The sequence below is a fragment of the Penicillium malachiteum genome (genome assembly GCF_028827825.1).
Source record: "Penicillium malachiteum strain IBT 17515 chromosome Unknown utg000004l:1.0-4883003.0:1.0-4884900.0, whole genome shotgun sequence".
In the NCBI taxonomy this organism is placed as follows: Eukaryota; Fungi; Ascomycota; class Eurotiomycetes; order Eurotiales; family Aspergillaceae; genus Penicillium; species Penicillium malachiteum.
In genome coordinates, this window is record NW_026643097.1 from 2,829,558 (window position 1) to 2,850,849 (window position 21,292).

At 46.6% G+C, this 21,292-nt stretch overlaps 10 protein-coding genes across 10 annotated transcripts; 6 read left to right on the forward strand and 4 right to left on the reverse strand.

Moving 5' to 3' along the window:
* Nucleotides 1–310: 310 nt before the first annotated feature.
* On the reverse strand, nucleotides 311–1,959 carry N7483_009130 (uncharacterized protein; the record flags this gene model as incomplete). The annotated part of the gene is made up of 3 exons (XM_057092557.1): nucleotides 311–1,328; nucleotides 1,385–1,747; nucleotides 1,832–1,959. The coding sequence occupies 3 exons, from the start codon at nucleotides 1,957–1,959 to the stop codon at nucleotides 311–313; spliced, it is 1,509 nt and encodes a 502-aa protein (XP_056943731.1).
* A 1,092-nt stretch (nucleotides 1,960–3,051) lies between these two features.
* N7483_009131 (uncharacterized protein) lies at nucleotides 3,052–3,441 on the forward strand (the record flags this gene model as incomplete). Its single annotated transcript, XM_057092558.1, has 1 exon — nucleotides 3,052–3,441. The coding sequence occupies one exon, from the start codon at nucleotides 3,052–3,054 to the stop codon at nucleotides 3,439–3,441; it is 390 nt and encodes a 129-aa protein (XP_056943732.1).
* A 589-nt stretch (nucleotides 3,442–4,030) lies between these two features.
* N7483_009132 (uncharacterized protein) lies at nucleotides 4,031–5,437 on the reverse strand (the record flags this gene model as incomplete). The annotated part of the gene is made up of 2 exons (XM_057092559.1): nucleotides 4,031–4,289; nucleotides 4,338–5,437. 2 exons carry the CDS (start codon nucleotides 5,435–5,437, stop codon nucleotides 4,031–4,033), a joined length of 1,359 nt encoding a protein of 452 aa, XP_056943733.1.
* Nucleotides 5,438–7,400: 1,963 nt separating this feature from the next.
* Nucleotides 7,401–8,226, forward strand: N7483_009133 (sugar O-acetyltransferase; the record flags this gene model as incomplete). Its single annotated transcript, XM_057092560.1, has 3 exons — nucleotides 7,401–7,561; nucleotides 7,670–8,069; nucleotides 8,128–8,226. 3 exons carry the CDS (start codon nucleotides 7,401–7,403, stop codon nucleotides 8,224–8,226), a joined length of 660 nt encoding a protein of 219 aa, XP_056943734.1.
* Nucleotides 8,227–9,085: 859 nt separating this feature from the next.
* N7483_009134 (alpha/beta hydrolase) lies at nucleotides 9,086–10,060 on the forward strand (the record flags this gene model as incomplete). The annotated part of the gene is made up of 1 exon (XM_057092561.1): nucleotides 9,086–10,060. The coding sequence occupies one exon, from the start codon at nucleotides 9,086–9,088 to the stop codon at nucleotides 10,058–10,060; it is 975 nt and encodes a 324-aa protein (XP_056943735.1).
* A 273-nt stretch (nucleotides 10,061–10,333) lies between these two features.
* N7483_009135 (NAD(P)/FAD-dependent oxidoreductase) lies at nucleotides 10,334–11,522 on the reverse strand (the record flags this gene model as incomplete). Its single annotated transcript, XM_057092562.1, has 2 exons — nucleotides 10,334–11,236; nucleotides 11,313–11,522. The coding sequence occupies 2 exons, from the start codon at nucleotides 11,520–11,522 to the stop codon at nucleotides 10,334–10,336; spliced, it is 1,113 nt and encodes a 370-aa protein (XP_056943736.1).
* A 54-nt stretch (nucleotides 11,523–11,576) lies between these two features.
* On the forward strand, nucleotides 11,577–12,218 carry N7483_009136 (uncharacterized protein; the record flags this gene model as incomplete). Its single annotated transcript, XM_057092563.1, has 3 exons — nucleotides 11,577–11,598; nucleotides 11,720–11,766; nucleotides 11,790–12,218. The coding sequence occupies 3 exons, from the start codon at nucleotides 11,577–11,579 to the stop codon at nucleotides 12,216–12,218; spliced, it is 498 nt and encodes a 165-aa protein (XP_056943737.1).
* An 846-nt stretch (nucleotides 12,219–13,064) lies between these two features.
* N7483_009137 (uncharacterized protein) lies at nucleotides 13,065–14,427 on the forward strand (the record flags this gene model as incomplete). The annotated part of the gene is made up of 4 exons (XM_057092564.1): nucleotides 13,065–13,121; nucleotides 13,253–13,299; nucleotides 13,348–13,972; nucleotides 14,017–14,427. The coding sequence occupies 4 exons, from the start codon at nucleotides 13,065–13,067 to the stop codon at nucleotides 14,425–14,427; spliced, it is 1,140 nt and encodes a 379-aa protein (XP_056943738.1).
* A 103-nt stretch (nucleotides 14,428–14,530) lies between these two features.
* N7483_009138 (neutral trehalase) lies at nucleotides 14,531–15,285 on the forward strand (the record flags this gene model as incomplete). The annotated part of the gene is made up of 2 exons (XM_057092565.1): nucleotides 14,531–15,111; nucleotides 15,171–15,285. The coding sequence occupies 2 exons, from the start codon at nucleotides 14,531–14,533 to the stop codon at nucleotides 15,283–15,285; spliced, it is 696 nt and encodes a 231-aa protein (XP_056943739.1).
* Nucleotides 15,286–15,590: 305 nt separating this feature from the next.
* N7483_009139 (P-loop containing nucleoside triphosphate hydrolase protein) lies at nucleotides 15,591–20,196 on the reverse strand (the record flags this gene model as incomplete). The annotated part of the gene is made up of 3 exons (XM_057092566.1): nucleotides 15,591–17,339; nucleotides 17,390–19,834; nucleotides 19,900–20,196. 3 exons carry the CDS (start codon nucleotides 20,194–20,196, stop codon nucleotides 15,591–15,593), a joined length of 4,491 nt encoding a protein of 1,496 aa, XP_056943740.1.
* Between the last annotated feature and the right edge of the window lie 1,096 nt (nucleotides 20,197–21,292).

Here is a 21,292-nt window from a genome sequence, read left to right on the forward strand (position 1 = left end):
TCCAGGGCTGCGAGCATGAATTGCAATCCTACTAGTAGTGGTGCTATTCTACTACTCCAGGCTTTTAGATTGAATTCAAATGCCAGTGATCAGCCTTCAAGTTGGAACGAATCCCACATGAGCCAAAATTTGAAGGCAGGTTCCAAGGTTGAAGAAATCGTCATCGAAACATTTGAGCTCTGTGTACTAATGACCTCGGAGAAATTTGAACCTTGATTCAAAAAGTCAATTTGTTCTACATTAAAGAGAGAAACAAGACATCGACGAAACTTGAAGAAAACTGCGACCAATAATCTCAATGGAGAAAAATTTACTCGTCATTTGTCAACTCCAGGTTAAGATAAATGGTCTTCAGGACCGAGTTCTCATCCAGAGCCGCCTCACCACCTTCCTGACCAATACCAGATTCCTTCACACCTCCAAAGGGAACAGGGTAATCTGAGTTGTTGCTAGAATTGATCCAAACCATACCAGAAGCAAGCTTCTCCGAGACTTTAATAGCTCTAGTCATGTCCTTAGTGAATATAGCAGAAGAGAGACCGTATCGGGTGTTGTTGGCAATCTTGATAATATCCTCGGAATCGGAGAACTTGAAGAAGGCACCGACCGGACCGAAGATCTCTTCTGTGGCAATGCGCATATCATGGGTGACGTTGCCGAAGACAGTGGGCTGGACAAAGAATCCCTTGCCGCCAGGGCGCTCGGGGAAGATACCACCACCCTTGATGAGAGTAGCACCCTCCTGCTGACCGATCTTGATATAGTCAAGGACCCGCTGGAACTGAGTCTTGCTAACTAAGGGACCAATGAATGTCTCCTCCTTGAACTGATCGCCAACGATAGCGTGCTTCTCAGTGTAAGCCAAGAAGCGCTTGAGGAACTCGTCGTAGATCTTCTCGTGAATGTAAATGCGGGCCGTTGAAGTACAGATCTGACCCTGGTTGGCGTAAATACCGTAATAAACCCACTTGAGGGCGTTAGGGATATCGGCATCATCATAAACAATGACAGGAGACTTGCCACCAGTCTCCAAAGCAACCCGCTTCATTGTGGGGGCAGCCGCCTTCATAATCTGCTTTCCGGTGGCGGTGCTACCAGTGAAACTGATCTTGGAAACATCCGGGTGCTCCGAAAGACGGGCTCCGGCTTCACGACCCTCGCCGTTAACGATGTTGACAACACCAGGAGGGAAACCGGCTTTAACAAAGAGGTTGCCCAGATAAAGTGCAGAGAGGGGCGAGAATTCTGAAGGCTTCAGGACACAGGTGTTACCGCAGGCGAGGGCGGGACCGAGCTTCAAGGAGACCATAATCAAGGGATAGTTCCAGCTATAGATAATCATAAGCATTTAATCGTATGTGAAAGGGATCATAGAAAAACCCACGGGGTAATAGATCCAGTGACACCAATGGGTTGGCGAATGGTGTAAGCGAAACGGTGCTTGCCAGCATCGATAGTCTGACCATAGTGCTTGTCGGCCCAACCACCGTAGTATCTGAAAACCTCAAAAACCTCATGAATATCCTTCATTGCCTTTGTGAATGTCTTTCCGGCATCGACTGCCTCCAGTGACGCAATAGTCTCGTGTTCAGCTTCAACAAGATCCGCCAGCTTCAAGAGCAGCTTTCCTCGGCTAGTGCCATCCAGCTGGCTCCAAGGACCATCCAGGGCCTCCTTAGTGGCAGCAACAGCCCGGTCGACATCTTCGGCAGAGGCCTTGGAAACGGAGCAAATCTCTGTCTCAGTACTAGAGAAATGATGTCAGTATTCCTATATCTCAATTTTGTACTGTTCAATCGTCGCGGGTAAAGATGTAGCCAACGGGACTCACGCTGGGTTAATAGAAGCGAATGTAGCGTTGTCCTTTGCACTGGTCCATTCATTGTTGATGAAAAGACCAATATTGACCTTGACTTGTCGGCCACTAGGAGCGTTAACAGTGACTGTAGCACCGGACATTTTGCATGGACTTTTGATTTTTGATGTTTTGGCTTGACTTGATACGAAGAATTAAAAGACAGAAACAATCCGTAGAGGTGGATTTCTCTTCCAAAAAATATTCTAAAAGTCATTCTCTTGATCAAGGGAAATCTGGATTTATCAGCTCTGATGCCCAAAACTTTCTAAAAACTGTCATATTTTGGCAGCGTTGGAGAGATGGAGTGGAGTGTGTTGTTCTATACTGACCCCTTTGGGAGACTTTCCTGAGAGACTATGACCACATCCATATAACCCAAAATAATTGGTTGGACTTGATCCAAGTAGCCGAGAGCCCGATCCCAAGTGAAATATTAGTTGGCGATGTCGGATCACTGATACAAGCCGAGGGAAGTTAAAGTGACACATATTGCAGTTGGACTTCATTGGCGTGTGCTCGCTAGAATAGGAGTAATTCCGATGGCCGAGATCTGAAACTACAGATTTGGAGTACGATAGGTCTGCTGCTAATGCAATCTTGCCTGTTGCGGATTGATCTCGAGGTGGGGGCAGATTGTATGCAGTGCGGGAGTGGTTTGAGAAGTCGACTTAAGTCGATGGTAATTATATGGGTGGAGTTGCATTCCGAACTTTGCTGGTTATTAAAGTACAGTATCTCTCATCACTCTAATTGAATCATAGTTTAATAGTGGGGATGTTAGTTGGACTAGAATAATTATCTTGACACTGCACCCCGCAGTCGGCCAAGGCCCCAGGCTTGTAGCCCTTACCCCTAGGCTTGTACCCCTTACCCCTTTTGGACAGGTTCCGATGAAGCAATCGATCTACCTTGTCCGAAGAAAAAAATATGCCCGGATCTGGTCCAAATTTGGAATGATTCAGGTCTAGTTAATCCGAAAGATTAAAAGACTTCCAAGAAAATAATGACACACATGTGCTTCATTGAATTAGATGAAGGGTCTTGCAAGCCAGAAATACCGGTCACATAAAATATATAAGACAGATCAATCCCCTAGGTAAAACATCCATCGAGCAAGCTCAATTTCATTTCCTCAGATCATCATCAGCGATCCTCCCACAAAGCATCCAACTTCACATCTCCAATCAACCAAAATGGCTCCCTCCGTCCCCGCTGAAGGCCCTAACGCCGCCGCCGCCCACATGGTCCCCTATGGCAACTACGACTCCTTCCCCAAGATTCCCTTCCCCGAGTGGAACGGCTCCAAGTCCGTCATGTACCGCTCTGCTGATGGCAAGCGTGCTGCTGGTATTTTCCGCGAGACTGAGAGCGCAAAGACGACCTATCCCTGCGACGAATTCACCTATGTCAAGGCTGGTTGGGTCAAGGCCGAGGTTGAGGGCGAAGACACTTTCACTCTGTATGAGGGTGACTGCGTCTACTTCACAAAGGGCACCACTGTCACTTTCTCCTCCAGCGAAGACTACTGCAACGTTTCCTGCTTCTTTGCCCATGAGGGTGATGGACCTGTCTCTCTTGTTTAAGTTATTGGACAAGAAAGATATTCGAATAGGACATAGCGACCTGGAATTGAATGATCAACCAGATGGCGAGAGATCACTTCACAGGGAGTGTTGTTCACGGTGGATTCGAATTCTGAGACGATGAGATTTGTCATGGCTATAGCATTGCAAGGAGAAAATTTTTCGATTTCATGTTTATAGATTTGAACGATGGGTTTTGCTTTCTATTTTATTTCATTCAGTTCTCGCATGGAGAAGACTTGTAGAAGGATTGAGTGAGGCGGGCATTTAGTAGTACGCTCTACTCATCTAAATTATAAGGGTGAAGCCTCGACCTGAAATGCATCCGTATAAACATAAATCAAACATAGAAGTTAAACACTTGGGCTTATTGATGCCTGGGTCCACGGGTGGAGACTGAAGAGTCGAATAAAAAAAGTTTGAATCAATTTGGAAACTGTCACTTAGCAACGAACGAGTGAATAAACTGAGAGAGACATTCGGAAAATTGGAAAATATAATCTGCGGTTATTGAGAAAAAACCAGTTGGTTTTATCATTGCAGGCTGCTGTTATCAATCAATCTCGACCACAAGATCCCGCCACAGGAATCAGCAGAGGATAAGAACTCGCGACGTTCCTAACAGATATGAAAGCCAAAACACATCATTCCCATTATCATGCATTTCCCATATCTCTTCCAGAATCTTTATCGCACGAATATTCGCTGGTAATCTTGTCGAGGAGAACAGGTTTTGAAATCGCTCCCTCACCTGCTGCCTCTCACAAGAAGAATCCAAGTCCAGCTCAGCGCCAGCAGTCAAAAGAGGCAAAGACAGCAGACTATGGTAGCGGCTGTCTGTGCGTAGACTAGATATATCAAGGAGGATATCTTTTGCATATTGTTTGATAACTCACTCATCGGGATATTGAGGCGGCAATTCAAGAAGGATCGACGATGGACAATGTTGGATAGACCGATACAGCATTATGAGGCCATGGCCGCGGAAGGAATTATTAACTAAATGCGAATGTACGTCCGAAGATGCAGAATCGAGTTGCAATAGACCCTGTTCGAGAAAAGCCTCTAAGGCGATATCTCGGGGTGCACCGTCCATAATAGCCCCACAGTACCGACCAACGTTTTCCAGCAGTAACATAATGTCGCTACTGTAACCAATAGTCGCGTTATATTGACTTCGCATCTCCTGCACGCATCGCGAAAACCCTTCACTATATGGAACAATTTGATCGTTTGCGTTTAGGAAGAAGGCAACTGCTTGCTCCCAGCCAAGGTAAATCGCCACAGTTTGTTGCAGAAAGGGGTCCTTTTCTGCTCCAGGCTTTGCCAGTAAAATATCGACTATAGCCCTTGTGCCCAGTAGATGGTCCTTCCCAAATTCCAGGTCTCTTTGATTGTCCAACCAAGCAGAGCATAGTCCCAGAAGTATAACAGCGAGAAGCGATCCGTACGATGGAGCCTCTTGCTGGAGTTCGGTTTGTATGAGGGACAGCGCATGGGCCCTCTCTTGCAGAACCCCCTCACAAGAGGCAGAGCTGAAAAAGCCTTGATGAGCTAGGCTCAGGCTCTGGATCGTGTAGATAAGCGACCGGGAGGTTCGGAGGTATTTGAGAATTTCGAAAGAGAAAGGGTTGACTTCTGGGTCGATCACCATGATTTGGCTGACTTTTTCAAGCCAGTATCGTAGTAAGTGGTTCTTGACGGGGGATGGTATATTTGATAGCTCGCTTCCGATTGTCAAGCCAAGGACCTCGATCTGCCACTGACTAGAGCGAAATGTAGAGCGACAGTTGACCCCTCGCTGTTTACAGCGGAAGCAGACAGGAAATGTTTCATCGCATTTTAGATGTAGTTCTTTGCAGTTGAGACATGCAAAACGGCTTTTACGCCTCCGGTTTGGATGATCCAGAGCGCGTGGTTGCTTCCACTCAGTCTCTTTTGCAGATGTGGGAGAAGAGTTCGCTCCCACAAAGCGTACGTTGAATGCTCGGCCCATGATGGCGATGAGGGGAATTGTGTTAAGATGATAGAGCAATCACTGATGCGTTCAATGTTATCACCGGGTGAGATTCCGTTTTACTCAGAGAAAGACTATGTTATAGACGCTATACAGAAGAATAACAACGAGCTGAGCGAATGTGGAGTACCATGTTTATTTTAAAGGATTCGACTGCTACGATCGCCACATATGCGGGGGTGATCTTAGACTGATCACTAGGTTTGCACGATAGACGGGGGCCCTGCCCGATATCAATGGATAAACGCTTGCAGGCAGGCTCGGCTTGTACGGCTCTCTTATCCGATTTTCTATCACCACAGCGCAGGCTTATCAAATAGCAAAAATGACCGTTATCTCAAACACTTGAGGTAGTCGGAACCATGGTCCGAGGGTTGACTAGGCCGTTTATCAACCCCAAGGGCAGTTTGACCCTCGAATGCGGCATCGAGATGTGTTGCACGAAGTTGTTGACCGAGGAAGTCATTTGGTACCCCACACTAAGCAAAGCCGCATACGAGAAGGGATGTCCACCTCCAGGGCTGGACATCCGTTGTTGGAAATGGACAGAGATGAACTTCATTGACATATACACACATTGGCTAGCTTTTCGTCGTGAGCTGAACAAGAGAACAGATTATAGGAACATTCTTTTCCGGAATGAGACCGATTATTAAACCAAGTCCAATATATAAGTTCGTTCCTCTATTTTTTTTCCAGCAGAAATTTGATAAGGCAGATGGAATATCGCTCCGAATCTGGGAATATACCTATCTGGCGCTTAGTTGGAGCCTTGTTCCCCTCATTCGGTCCAAGTCAGATGGATGCCGGGCGGGGCCTCATAAGCTATCGAGTTTCGTGATACTTGGTACCTATTATAGAAGAGACCGGAGGCGCATATTATACGTCACCTGTGGACTCGACCAGTGGGAGGTGATCTTCCGGAAATGAGGATAAAAGTTAGATCTGAGAGTGTTAGAGAGGACTCTGCCCATTCATAAGGCTCGATTGGACAGATAGATACTATCCTATGGCCGGAATAGATCCGACCGAGAGATGACATGTGTCAGAAATATCGCAGTTGCCAGCAAAAGTACAATCCGGATTTCTTTTGACTCAGCCCTGGAGTTGAGTTTCGAACGATAACTGGGGAGAAGGTCACAGGACAGATGATAAAATGCGGGGTATAAAGATTAAATGTGTCTATCAATCTTAAACCAGGCCCAGAGCTAGTCCAGGGGTCCGTCCCTTTCCAGCCTCTCGAGAAAAGGCTGAACGGGGTAGGTGGATCTTAACACACAGACCGCGTTATAGATTGGCGCTAGCTCATGAACCAGTCGAGTCACTGCTGGAGATAAAGCATTATGTAGAATGCTCCCCGACGCTGATAGCTCACGCGCACGCCGGGGGTAAGATTCCTAAGGAACCTATACGGAGTAGTAGCAATGTTCATGTACGTCCGGAGACTCGGATTCATATATTCCAATTCCTCAGGCACTCAATCAAGCGGTCAAACTTGTGAAGAGTTCCAGATCATCAATGTACCAACCGCCAGGCATGGACTGCCTCATAAGTTTGGTTTCGACAGTACGGAGTAATTTATCTTAAAATACCACTTGGCGTCGGGATTCAGCAACATAGTGGGGAGCGCGGCTGCTAACTGACAAATGGGGAAACCTCGGAGATGCCTTACAGATTTCGTCGATCAATGACAATTTTAAAATACACCGATACAAACACCATGGAATTACCCATACGCGCGGACATCTGGGCATGTTCCTGAGTGTTCAGCTAACTAGTGCAAAGATATACACTCGTATCTAGTGTGGGGTCACGCATCTCAATGGCCCCCGCTCTATCTTGATTTAATGCGTCATATCCTGCCTTTAACTGTTTTCTTAGATTCTCTTGCCCCTCCAACATTTTTATCGAGCAGGAAACCTTGCTCTCTTCATACAACAAAATGACATCCTCGCCAGAATGGAACAAGATGCTCTGCGGAGAGTGGTATCATGCGGGTTGCGAAATCCTCCAAGAGAATCGAGTCCGATGCAAGAAGGCTTGCGAGGAGTTTAACGCTGCAAGCTATGCGTCGCGTCGAGAGAAAGTCAGGCTTTGGAGAAGGTGAGTTCATCATCGAAGATAGTTACCCGGTTACCATTATTTGTGTCTACCGCAATTCAAATTTGAGGGAGGATTTCTGTCGATCGAAACTGACATTGAGACAATCAGCGTTGTTGGTGACACTCGACCTCTTCCCCCACAGCTCTTTGACCCGAAGGAGGATGAGGCACTTTTCGACGAGACGGATCCCTATGTTGACGGCCCAATCTCCATTGACCACGGCTTGAATTTCAAGGTTGGAAAAGGCAGTTTCTTGAACTTCAATATTCTGGTCCTTGACACATGTCTCATTACCGTTGGCGAGAATGTTCTCTTCGGACCCAATGTATCTCTTTATGGGGCTGTTCATCCCATGGATCCGGCAGAGCGACGCGGACTCAAGGGACCCGAGGCAGGGAAGGAGATCCACATTGAGGATGATGTTTGGATTGGAGCTGGTGTTTCGATCTTGGGCGGTGTCACGGTAGGACGTGGGAGTACAGTTGGCGCGTGTAGCGTTGTGACCAAGGTTAATACCTCCTATGCAAGAACTTGAGCTTCCTTTCTTACTAACTGCTATCAACCAGGACGTACCTCCGTTCCACTTTGTCGCCGGAAACCCTGCTAGAGTGATTCGAAAAATAGAGAGCACGATGGACCCGGATTTCAAGAACAGAAGCGAATAAATATAGAGGTGGATAGATGAGAATCCCGTTTGATAGTAATAAACCAATTCATTGTACACCGTTTAGATAATTTTCTATTTCTCTATGTCTATGTATGGTGTTTATCGGTAACCCTCGGTGGGTAACCCTCGGTGGCTTCAGTATGCTTCGATTGAAGCATTTGAAGAGATTTTGGCTTGATTCGAATACTGGCACTGATAGTGCTTTTTTCCATATAGAGCTTGAAGTAATCCGACTAATTGACTGCTTAAAATCAACTGGCACCATCACAGTCACGGTGCTATCAGCACTTGAGTTAACTGGTTGCCTGGAACTAGTATTCCCATCGCGTCCACTGCATGCACATGTGTGGCAACTTACTGGTCTCATAACGTTTGAAAATTTTTGAAAGAATAGCTCTGGGGGACATATGTAACTCCGAATCCCTCACATGCCATCCCAATATTCAAATGCTTGGGCGAACGGAAACATGTAACTTCCAGATGTCCGGGAGTTGCAAATTGTCCCGCGATTAGGCCAGGAACGGAAAGAAATGGATATAGATCCACGGCCGAAACCTTGTAAATTCCTCTCATGCACATGTGGACCACCTTCTATTTTCTTTGAAATCGCGAATGATATTAGAAATGCATGTAAATGGGTCGGTATTAGTGACAACTGACTTTCAGGATTTTATCATGTGCGTTGCGATGATTTGAGAAATAGAAAGCGCATGTTGACTTGAAGAGAAACTGTTCGGATATTCAATCAACCCACCAGCAAGTCACCAAGTGCAAGACTCGTCTTCCAAAAGATCATAACGAAGTTAAAATTCACCTAAATCAATATTACCACAAGATCGCTCGAATTCGAAGACAAAATGTCCCCTCTTGCTTTCGATCTTGAGTTTTTGGAAGACGCGAAAGCACTTTTGCCTAACAATGACTCAAATGAACCAGACACGAAAGATCTCAATGCTCGTCGTCTCGAGTGGATCGACACCCAAGAAAAGCGATATGGTCATTTACCAGATGATCCGAATGTCACGGTGACTGCTTTAAAGATACCTTTCCCTGGACACAGCGAACCGGTCTCCGTGTACCAACTATGTCCCACACGAGGAGGAGAATCGACTTCACCTTTTCCTGCTATAATCCATACCCACAGTGGAGGTTTTATTTATGGTTCAGTTCCATACCTTCTGAAAAGACTCAAGCATCAAGCCGCGGAATGTGAGGTCCAAATTTTCAGTGTCGATTATCGTCTTGCGCCCGAGTTTCCTCACCCGATCCCAAGTCTGGAATGTTGGACCACCTTAAATTGGATACATGCCAACGCCACAGAGTTGAATGTTGACCCAGCTCGCATCGCAGTCATGGGGGAAAGTGCAGGAGGAAATCTCGCCGCAGCGACCGCTGTGATGGCCCGAGACCGGGCATTACAACCACCGTTAGCCAAACAGATCCTTGTTTATCCAATGCTTGATGACAGCACTATCTACCCAAATCAGGAGCTGGAGCGACTAGCAATTTGGAATCATGATGATAATCGAGATGCTTGGGGAGCTTATCTGGGAAACTTGGATAAAGTGGGAGGGCCAAACACAGACCACTACGCTGCCCCTGCAAGAGTGCTAGATGTCGCTGGTCTTCCTTCAACATATATGGAAGTGGGCGGACTCGATCTCTTTCGGGATGAGTGTATCAAATATGCCAGTCGCATTGCGAAGTGCAACATTGACTGTGAATTGCACTTGTATCCCGGCGTGACACATTCGTTCGAGGCGATCGGGCCTCGAGCTCCAGTGTCCGTCAGAGCATGGGCAAATCTGAAGGCAGCTATGATGAGCTTCTAAGTTTGTTCTTTAGAGATTCTTTTCAAGTTTTCACGTAGCTATGATGAATTATTTCTGTCGAGCGATATCCAGTGAAGGGATTTTCATCCCCGATATATCAGGCTAGCTATTTCTATTACAAGGCGTTGTTTCTCAAGTTTTCTTTGTCAAGAAGAGTAGTCCTCTATTCATTCGGTTCCAATTTCAATATATTGAATAATAATAAAGTCAAACGAAACTAATGCATGCTATATGCATTTAAACTACCTCGACATAATCGAATCCATGTTGAACTCAAAATTTCGAGTAAAGTGCGCGAAGGTGATTTTCCGAGCCTCCAATCTGCGCAAGCTGCATTTGCAACTGACGGATTCTCTGCGAAGAGATTCTGTACTGCTCCGGGAGCCATTCAGGGACACCCTTTCCAGCCAGTTGTCTAGCCAAAGCAACACCACTCATCCAAGCATTCGTCATTCCAAAGCCACTGAACCCAGCGCAGATCCATTCCGCGCCGCTCTCTGGTGAACCAATGCGACGACGATCGATTGCTTCCTGTGGAAGCTGGCCTACAAAAGGCACATGGTCCAACGAGTTGGCCATAATTCCAGACCAAGATGCCTTGATGGATTTCTCATTTGGAGCAATCTCACCCCACTGTTCAAAAAGCACTCTTAAAGCACCCGAAAGATGGGTCTTAGCAGCCAAAGATTCCTTAGCATCGGAGCGCTCGCCATAAATATTATGTGCGCCGTCAAAGCCTCCTAGTTCTCCTCCGCCGAGAATAATATCTCCAGTGGTGGCGTTCTGGTGGAGATAGAATAGTCCCTCATCTAAGTAGAAACTCCACGAGCGCTTTCCAGATAAATCTTCAAAATCAGCACCAGGCCGCTGAACCATCACTTGCCCACGACGAGGTACGATAAGACCCGTGAATTTGAGGAGGATACGGGCAGTATGAGCTTCGGTGCAGTAGACAACGTGCTTGGCGTTGACGAGACCACGCGGGGTATGGACTGAATAGGGGTATTCTGGACTTGAAGTCTTCGAGACAGAGGTCACAGGAGTATTAGATTCGAGGGACAGGCGACCGGGATATCTTTCTCGGAGGGTTGCAAAGACAGCGGTCATCAATCGATATGGCCAGATAGCTCCAGCAACGCCAATCATAGCACCGGTCGCATTTTTGATATTGTACTTCTAATCGAGCCGAAGATGTGGATATGAGGCGCTGAATGAAAAAAATATAAAGAGGAGAGCTAAGTGATTTTCATACCTTTTGTGCTTCTTCAGCGTCGACGATCTTCCAACGACCAATCCAATGTGCAAACGCAGCCTCAAAGTTCGCCAACATTCTCTTCATATCAGCAAGCTTCTTTTCACTAAACGCCACAGCAACCGATTGAGTCTCACGCAAAGCTGCCTGCTTGAAACCTTCAGGGCCAAGAGAGCGGGCAACCTTTTCAATCGCATCGTAGTGCAGCATTTGAAATCTGACTATCTTTTCCAATTCCCCTCAGAGGAATTTTCCAATACCAGGATGCCAGACTTACCAGACACAGGTTTGACCTGAGCAGCGAAACTTAGATGCGATCACACCCTCAATAGTGACATCCAGATCGGCGTCGTCAAATACGATAAGAGGAGCGTTTTCGCCCAGCTCAAGGCTAACCTTTTTCAAAGTGCCAGCAGCCAAAGTAGCCAGCATCGTATCCACACCGGTTGAGCCAGTGAAACTAATCTTCTTCACCAGGGGGCTGCTGCAGTCTCGGCTCTCAATGCGCGTGGTCGTGATATGAAGATCAATTTACAAGAGATCTTAATTCGCAATGGATTATATCATAAGCATCCAGCCGGTGCGTCTCGCAACATTTTGGAAATCGATAGTCTCAATGGTCCGACCTTGGTTCTTTGTCAAGATGGAACGTCCGCGACCGAAGAACTATTGCCTAAGATGTTTATCGCCGGCGAGGGTAGCATGCTGAATGTTCGATTTTCTGGAGTTAATCGTGCTTCTTGGCAAGGATTATTCTATCACCATATGCTGCAGCAAAATATTTATCTTGCTGCTCGAGGCTATACTCCTTTACATCTGGCCCTTACTGACAGTGATGTTGATCAATACGTAGCTGCTGTGGACGAATTCGTGAAGTTGCACCGGAAGGAGGCATTGTTATCTTAGTTAGTGGATGCTTGAAGTATTGCATCAGATCCAAATCTCATTTTATGAAATTCAAACTTATCCTTTGATCTTCATTCTTATATTTATTTATCTTCTCATTTCAACCTGCTTTTCCATGAATTACCGAAATTTGCATGCTGTCCACGTCCGGATATCATGGATGTATTGGCTGTATTTGAATGCCCACGCATTTGGCCTTAGTAGACCTAGGTATAGAGTGACACCCGTGGACCTGGGCATAGTGATATTTCGGATGGCTTACAACCTTGGAAGCTCTGGAGATTCCCAATGAAAGAAATTCCAAACAGGTCTGGTTTCCGGTGTATCTTCGGCGTAAAACCATACCAGGAGGGTCAAATACAGTTCCTGGAGCCAACCTTGGAAGTTGAAGATGTGGATCATTCCTGATAGAGCTCAGCCTACCAAGGTTGTTAAGGGGGAGCAATATTTTGTTATGAATCATAATACCTTTGGAGTACGGAGTACTGGAGGAGTCTCTCATCGACTGAATGAGAAACTCATAGTCACGCGATTAACGAGAATCCTATCGAGATTCAAGATAAATCTGTCTGAAAAGCAAAGGTGGCAAACAAGATCTGGCTTTAAATCCCTGTAAATACCCTTTGACTTATCCATACCTATAGTGCTTCATCAAGGTCGAACTTATTACCCACGGACCCCTGAGAGAATCTTCTACTCACCTGCAATGGAACAATCGGAACTTCTGACAGTCTTAGGGGATCTCCCGAAGGAAAGAAGTGAGCCTGGAAGCAGAAGACATTCGTTGAATAGTGTGAGAGCTACTGCCCGCCCGGCGATCCGAGCCAACACTAACAGTACAGTTTCATGGGGGGCGTTCCACACTTGCAGGAACAGCAAGCCCTCGCCGAAGAGGAAGTGAAGGTTTGTGCTCCCCTATTGATATTAGGTATATTTTAATCATAATAAAAAAATATGTAGATTACAGTGGACTTCCGCCAACCGAGTTTCTGATTCCGATTCAGGAGACCCTCCAAAGGTTACTTTCCCAATAGGATACAGACAATGATTACAAAATTACAGTTGATGACAAAGGGTCAAAGTGAGTGAAGTAGGAGACTGAAAATGAACATTCGCTGACCATATCTAGAATCTGGCCCTTGGATCTGTTGGGTCCGACGGATTTCGTCACTATGAAGTTAGAGGAACTTACCCGCTTTCAATTCTACTACAGTCTGCTTCAAAACTCCTCGAATTTACTGGCAGTTCCTGGAAAAACTCAAACTCAGGGTGCTATGGCCCGACTTACCGATCGGGAACTCAATGAAAACCCCGTCACTCGACTTTCTCGATTAATCCGCACCTCATTCTGGGACAGCCTTACCCGCCGCATTGATATATCCAACGTTGCAAGGGTAGCAAAGGACCCCAAAGATTGGACTGAAAATCCTCGAGGTCGCCTGTATGTCCCAAGAGGGGCATTGAATCAATATGAATATTACAAGAAGTTCGCCGACGAGAATCCCGATGCCTTGGAGCTTGATGTCATTCTTCTTCCCGAGAGTATTACACCGGAGTACGCGCGAGATCTTAATGATGTCCCTGGAATATTAGCTTTGGAAGTGGACAGCTATTTTGACCCAGAAACGCAACGAGAGGAGCTTCGCGGAGTCCCGTTTGTTGTCCCTGGAGCCCGCTTCAATGAACTCTATGGGTGGGATAGCTATTTCATCGTCCTTGTCTGCTTCGAAGTGATCGCGAAGATCTTGCTCGTGGTATCATTCGAAATTTCTACTTCTGTATTGAACACTACGAGAAGGTGGTGTTCAATGCCAATCGAACATATTTCCTCGGTCGCTCACAGCCAACCTTTCTCACAGATATGGCGTTGAGTACATTCAAAAAGACCCAGCATGAGCTGGGATCTCTTGAGTTACTTCGGCTTGCAACATGGGCTGCTATCAAGGAATACAAAACTGTGTGGACTGCGAGCCCTCGATTGGACCCGGTCACAAGATTATCACACTACCAGGCGACCGGCGTCGGCGTTCCCCCTGAGACCGAGAAGTCACACTTTGTTCACTTGCTCAGCCCATATGCTAAAAAGCACAAGCTTCGCATGAATGAGTTCATTCATGGGTATAATCACGGCGAAATTTCCGAGCCCGCATTGGATGAACACTTTCTTCACGATCGCTCTCTACGGGAGTCCGGGCATGACACCTCTTAACGATTTGAGAAAGTCTGTGCGGACCTTGTGATCGTCGACCTGAACTCACTGCTTTACAAGTATGAAACAGATATTGCTTTCATCATTCGGGAGTACTTCGATGATGCACTCACTGTGTCTCCCCGATTCGCGGAAGAGGAGTACATCGAGCACTCTGCAGCCTGGGATTGTCGCGCCAAATTTCGCAGAGCTCAGATGGATACCTACTTGTGGAACGAGGAGAAGGGTCTCTACCTTTGACTATAATGTCAAGACCCATCAACAGATGCCATACGAAAGTGCCACAACTCTATGGCCACTGTGGGCACATGCAGCTAGCCCTCTACAGGCCACTCTCGTAGTTGAGAAAGCTCTCCCAAAGTTTGAAGCCTACGGAGGTATTGTCTCCTGCACGGAAAGTTCGCGCGGTAAGATTAGCCTGGAGAGACCGAATCGTCAATGGGATTATCCATTTGGGTGGGCGCCTCATCAAATTGTGGCATGGAATGGATTGCTCAACTATGGCTACCGGGAGGATGCACAACGGTTAGCCCACAAATGGCTGTTCATGATGACAAAAACATTTATCGAGTTCAACGGTGTCGTTGTTGAGAAGTACGATGTGACCCGACCGACGGGACCACACAAGGTTGATGCAGAATATGGCAATCAAGGCGCCGACTTCCGAGGCGTTTTGCGCGAAGGGTACGTTCTCATTGTCAATGATTTTATTTTTTTTTCATTTGCTTACTAGTGTCTTATAGATTCGGATCGGCAAATTCTAGCTATCTGTGCGGACTTGAGCTGATGAATACGTTTATGAAACGTTGCCTTGGAGTTTGCGCACCGTTTGAACTAGTCGAGAAAATATCCAAGTGAGGTTTTGCTTCCCACGGATATTATAAAGACACATCCAAATTTCAAATTCCCAACCACTGGCGGATCCTTTGCCCTCATAGGTGCCGAAAATAGATCATGACATCGTTGTATTCATTGACCAGTCGGTCAAGTAGTTCCTTGGAATGCTGCCAACCAGATCTTCCCTACTAGAAATAAAAAACCGAGCATGCAATCATGATTCGAGTCTTTCTCAATCGTTTCAAATCATTATAGATGAGATATTTATGGAGATAGTTGGGTGGCCCGGGAATCCCCGCAAGTTATTTATGTGGACATACTATCTACTAATTCTTCCCGTATATAATCTGTTCCACATAAGCCTTTTCACCGCATTGTTCCACAAGATCCTTGAAAACACCATTTTGAATACTGAGCAGTTCCTGCGGCGTGCCGAACTCCACCATCTGCCCTTGATCCATAACCAGAATGCGATCAAAGTCAGCGACTGTGCTGAGACGATGCGCGATAACTAACAGCGAACTGGAATTGCGGCCAAACTCGGTCCGGATCGCTTGCTGAATGAGGTTGTCAGTCTCCTTGTCCACGGCGGAGGTAGCCTCATCGAGAATCATAATTTTAGGCTGTTGAAGAATTGATCGAGCGAGACAGAGGAGTTGTCTTTGGCCTTGAGAGAAACTCAATCCGCCTTGAGAGACGGGGGTTGATAGTGAAAATTGAGAATTTTCTTCTTTATTTGAATCTTCTGGATGAATCAGTTGTACTCTTTCTAACGCGGCATTCAGTTCGGTATCTGAATATTTGTCAAATGGATCGAGGTTGGACCGTATAGTCCCCGAAAACAGGACCGGATGCTGGGGAACAATCGCCAGTCGACTTCGAAGAGCACTCAATTTTATATTGCTTATGTCCAGCCCATCAATGACGACCTTTCCTTTTCGATACTCCAGGAATCGGAACAACGCCAGTGTGAGAGATGATTTGCCTGCTCCAGTCCGACCAACCACTCCCACACGTTGATTGTTTTCAATGTGAAAGGTCAACCCATTCAACACAGGTGGTAGCTCTGGAGCGTATCCAACGACCAGGTCATGGACCTCAACTTTTCCTTGAATTGGCCACGCCGCCGGAGGATCAATACCATCCTGGGTTTCCGTTTCGATTTTGGTATATTCAATGACTCTCTCAGCGCCATTCATGGCCATTTCCACACTGGAGTATAGTCGAAGAGACGTTGACACGGCGATGTTGTATTGTAGAATGAAGCTGATGACAAAGCCTGCTAGAGAGGCGGATATGCGGATTTTTGCGATCACCACCGTGACTATCACGGCGAAAATTGCACCTAGTGCTCCAATTCTGATCTGAGCCCACCAGTTAAACAGCCACAGGTGCCGTGAAGCGTTTGAATGAGTATCTATGCACTTTTGCACAGATTCCTGATAATTTTGCGCTTTACCATAAGCACGGATTGTTCCTAGCCCAAGAAGAGTAGAATTGAAGTGCTCGATGATTGGGCTTCGAGAAACACTTTCCAGTCGCTTCATTTCCCGTGCGGCAGCAAGGTAGGTCGATGATACTTTCCAAGATGCTCCAAGGAGAACTGTAGCTGGGATCAAGATGACAGGCGATACCAAAACACCAGCAATGAGGATGCCCAGGAGCTGGAACACGAATTTCATGAACGTGGCCAACTGTGGGCCGAGGACGCAGTCTAGCTGGTAGATATCGGCAGTGAAACGATTGATGATCCGACCTGAAGGGGTGGTATCCAGCCAACGTAGAGGTGCTGCCAGAACGGCTGATAAAATGTTCTGAAACAAGACTTTCGAGGATTTCATAGCTGCATAATTGAGGAAGAAAAATTGTGCGACTTCAAGAGCCGACGCGGTGAGTGAGATAGCGACATAGAGTCCAATGTAGAGATAGAGACCATCTTCTATACCAGTTGGTTGGATTTGAGGGATCTGGAATTGGTTGCCCACCAGGTTCATGGCGAGGCTCCGTGTAGAATGGATGATGTGAATCCAGGGTTGCTCTTTAGACAAACTAGTCCAGACAGTAACCCACCACGACTTGAAGGGGGTTAGCAAATGGCAAATATCAACGAGTTTGGGAGACTCACCCGACTGAAGAGAAGAAATGTCGAAATGCACGAGGTCAGCAATGCCAGAGCCCAAAGATGTTGGTTTCCCCCGCTAGCCAGGAAGACCCTGTATACTGAAAATGCCACTGCGCCTTTTTCTCTTTTTTCATCCGGGTTAAACTGTGGTGGAATGGTAGAATTCGAGCTTTGAGTTATGGCAACACCTGTACCAGCCGTCCAAGGCGAGCGCTTTTCGCGTTTCCTTATAGATCCGTCCTGACTGTTATTATCTGAGGATCCGGACGACCACCCGAGAAGATCAGCAGCTACACGATCAGTTTTCATTAACTGGTCCATGGTCCCGGCAAATGATGTTGTACCGTTTTCCAGAAGGACACAGTAGTCAATACTGGGCGAGCACAACCCGAAATGATGCGTTGCTAAAACTCGTGTGCGATTTTCACTTAATGAACCAGTCAATCCGTATTCATACACATGGCGACCAGTATCAGCGTCTAGAGCACTGAAAATGTCATCAAACACCAACACCCCTGCTCTAGAATACAGTGCGCGAGCAAAGGAAACTCGCCATCGTTGACCACCACTAATGTTGACCCCATTAGCGCCGATGTTTGTCAGGTCCCCATGAGGGAGGGTCTGAAGGTCCGTTTCAAGCGCAGAAGCATGTAGAACCTCCTGATACCTTGCTTGGTCAAATGGGAGACCGAAGATAATGTTGTCTTTGATCGTCGCATTTTCAGTCCACGGGTTCTGGGCCACATATGCGACGGCGGAATCAATGATCCAGTTTTCCCTGGTGGCTCGATTGTCGTATCGCTCTCCATCAAAGAATGGAACATGTACAGCTCCGGACAGAATATCACATTCACTCAGAATGGCGGACAGGAGCAAGCCCTTTCCAGATCCAGTTTTGCCGCAAATAACGCTCAGTGCCTTCGAAGGGAAGTGAAGGCTTAGACGAGTCAGATGAAACCGTTCCTTTTCATCTTTGTCCACCTGAGCCGGCCAAGTAATGTCTGCATTTTCAAAGATGATTTCATCTCCTGCCCCTCTGGATGGTTTTATCTCAGATTCCTGCAGATAATTTACAATTCGCTCACAGCTAGTATTAGCCTCGACTGCACGAGATACAAGATAGGGGATCCCCATTAGAGAATCTTCAAGGGGTCCAAAAATGGAGAGAGCTGTAAAAGCGACAGAGGCGGTCAATGGGCCTTGAGTCAGGGAATAAACGGACAATGAGACTGCTGAGAGCAGTAGAGGGCTCAGAGTCCAGACTGCCACGACACCAGTCATACATGTGATATTTCGGATCAAAGCCTTGAGCTCTCCCTGCCGAACTCCAATGACTCGATGATACCATTCCTTTTCAATGGCCGAGAATTTGATCTGACGGATATTCTGTACTACTTCCGTGACGACTGCAGCTCGCCTATCCTTGGCTTGCATCAAAATCTGTTGGATCTCGATATAACGATTTGAGAAATAGGTACTCAATGGCAATACGAGAAACGTCGCCGTAAATCCAGCAAGCACGCTCCGCCACCCAAGCAGGCCAATGAGGAGAATTGCGGCGACCAAAAGATTGGAAAGAGAATTGAGGATCATATGGTTTTGTGTTGCGAACTCGGAGATTCGCATGGTGTCAACCGTGGCTAAATTTATCGTGTCTTGCTCGCCCTGCTCTTCGGAACCACACTCATCACTAGAGGCCACTTTGAAATCCATACGCCGAATCGTTTTGGCATAAATCAATGCCAATAACTGTGAATAAATGGGAATATTCAGTTTGGAATAGCTTATCCACCACAACCACGCTGTCACGGTAGATGAAAGGCATATGGTAACACCCATTGTTACCACCAGAAAACCCACGCTACGGGTGGATCCGTCCTCAAGGCATTTGAGAATTCCGTACAAGGTTATTTGAGGACCAAAGCTAAGTACAGAAGACATCAGGGTCATGGCTGCCTGGAGGAGAAATGCTGATTGATGAACAGCCACTATTGTTCGCCATAGCGGGCGATCTCGCAGTGCCTTACTGATATTATTGAATAAAGATTCTGAACGTGAGCTAAAGGGGAGCTCGGGTAGACAATCGATCTTCATGCAGCCCTGCTTCTGAGCCGCAAGTTCCACGGTCGGAGTGATGTAGTGGAAGGTCAACCGGTTAAGCAGACTCACGGTATGCTCCCGATCAACCAGTTTGCCATTCCAGTATACATTAGAGCGACGAGGAAGCAGCATGCAGCAGAATCCTCGAGCAATAGTCGCAACAAGTGTTGTCAAACGGACGATCGCGATGGCATCAAATTGCCGAGACCAAGACAATCGTGGTTCGGAAGGCGTCACGAGAAGCGCAACAAGAATAGCGCTCGTTCCAAACGCATAATTGCTCAAGGTGAATCGCCGAACAGGGGAAGACTCAACAAATAATGCAACCGCTTGAATGCATGACACAATCTATGTCATTTTATCCAAGTCAGCATTTGATTTAAAATTATACCAACATTGGGTTTAAAGCTTACCCAGTCTCCAACATAGAGCCAAAGCGGAATCAAACCAGACTCTCTCCGTATTAAGGCTAACATGGCGTCCCCCAGGGCCGTGCCCAAGCCAATGAAGGAGAACCCAAGAATTGCGGCACACTGCCACCTGTGAGCAGCAGCCGTTGGAGATTCATCTTCGGCTTCACCATCTTCATCTCGGTATCCGGGCTGGACCGCTGATTTCACAGTATCTCGACGTCGAAGAATGGTAAGCCACGATGGAATGCTACTCAAAAGCACCAGAGCTGCAACTCCGATGCCAATTTTAACCGACATATTTGCAGTATCATGCATGGTTGGAGTAAGTCAATAAACCATCCACTGGTGATAACCTAAGAATCACTGGCAGAGTATGGCGAACCGACAGGAATATTTGTGGGTAAAATCGATCTCAAGGAGAGGGGGAAAAGTGGGTTTCAAGGTTTACAGTAAGGGGGAGTTGTTTACCGTATTCTCGAGTCCTGGAGTGTTCCAATGTTATTTTGGTCTCTAGAGCTACTCATTGTATGGACTAGCAGCTTGTATTCAAACCTTTGAGTTGGAACTTTGAAAGGTTATATAGTATGGACATGTTTATTTTACATCTAATCTGTAAATTGGGACTCGGAGGTTGCTTCAAGTTCTAACGTTGTAAATACAGCATGAGATTTTTGAGGCGCTGGAGATTTTATCTGTATTTACCACTATCTATGGCTATGAGGAGGGCGACACTCGGACTATTCAGTGCCAATGAGGAGCTGAACGCTCTCTAGGTTCGAACGCAGCTTATCAATTTGAATTTCTTCCCGTCCAATTCAGTTCGATCGTTCGATCTGATCCGCAGATTACAGGACTCCACTTTCAAATGCCAGTTGTACATACTCCGTAGTGAATCTGGATATGTACTCTCACAGGTCAGCATACAACTCCTGTACGTAATTTCCCAGCCCACATGTGCAGCTGAAGAGAAAACACTGCTCGGCCGCCCCGTCCTGTCGAGCTCGTCCCGCCCCAATGTGGAGCATTCTGGACGAACGATCAATCGATCGGGAGCTAAAGTGGGTCAACTATTGCCACGAACATGCTACACGAACTGCAAGCCTAATCTCTAATCCCCACATCAGATCTTGGCAATGTGTTAAGTGCCCAGGTGGGAAATGATTTACCATAACCTGCCGGAGCTGAGGTTCTCCATGAAGTTTGGGGTCAAAATTTACGGAATACCTCGGTGGCATTGTTTTCGACTTATCAAAATAATATCAAAGTTTCACCCATAAAAGCTAAGTTAACCGCTATAGAAGAGAGTGCGCACCCACATTATCTCTATTCGTCGTTCTCATTGTAGATCCCGAGTCATTCTGTTGCTACCTAGAGTGCCCAGCCGTACATTTAT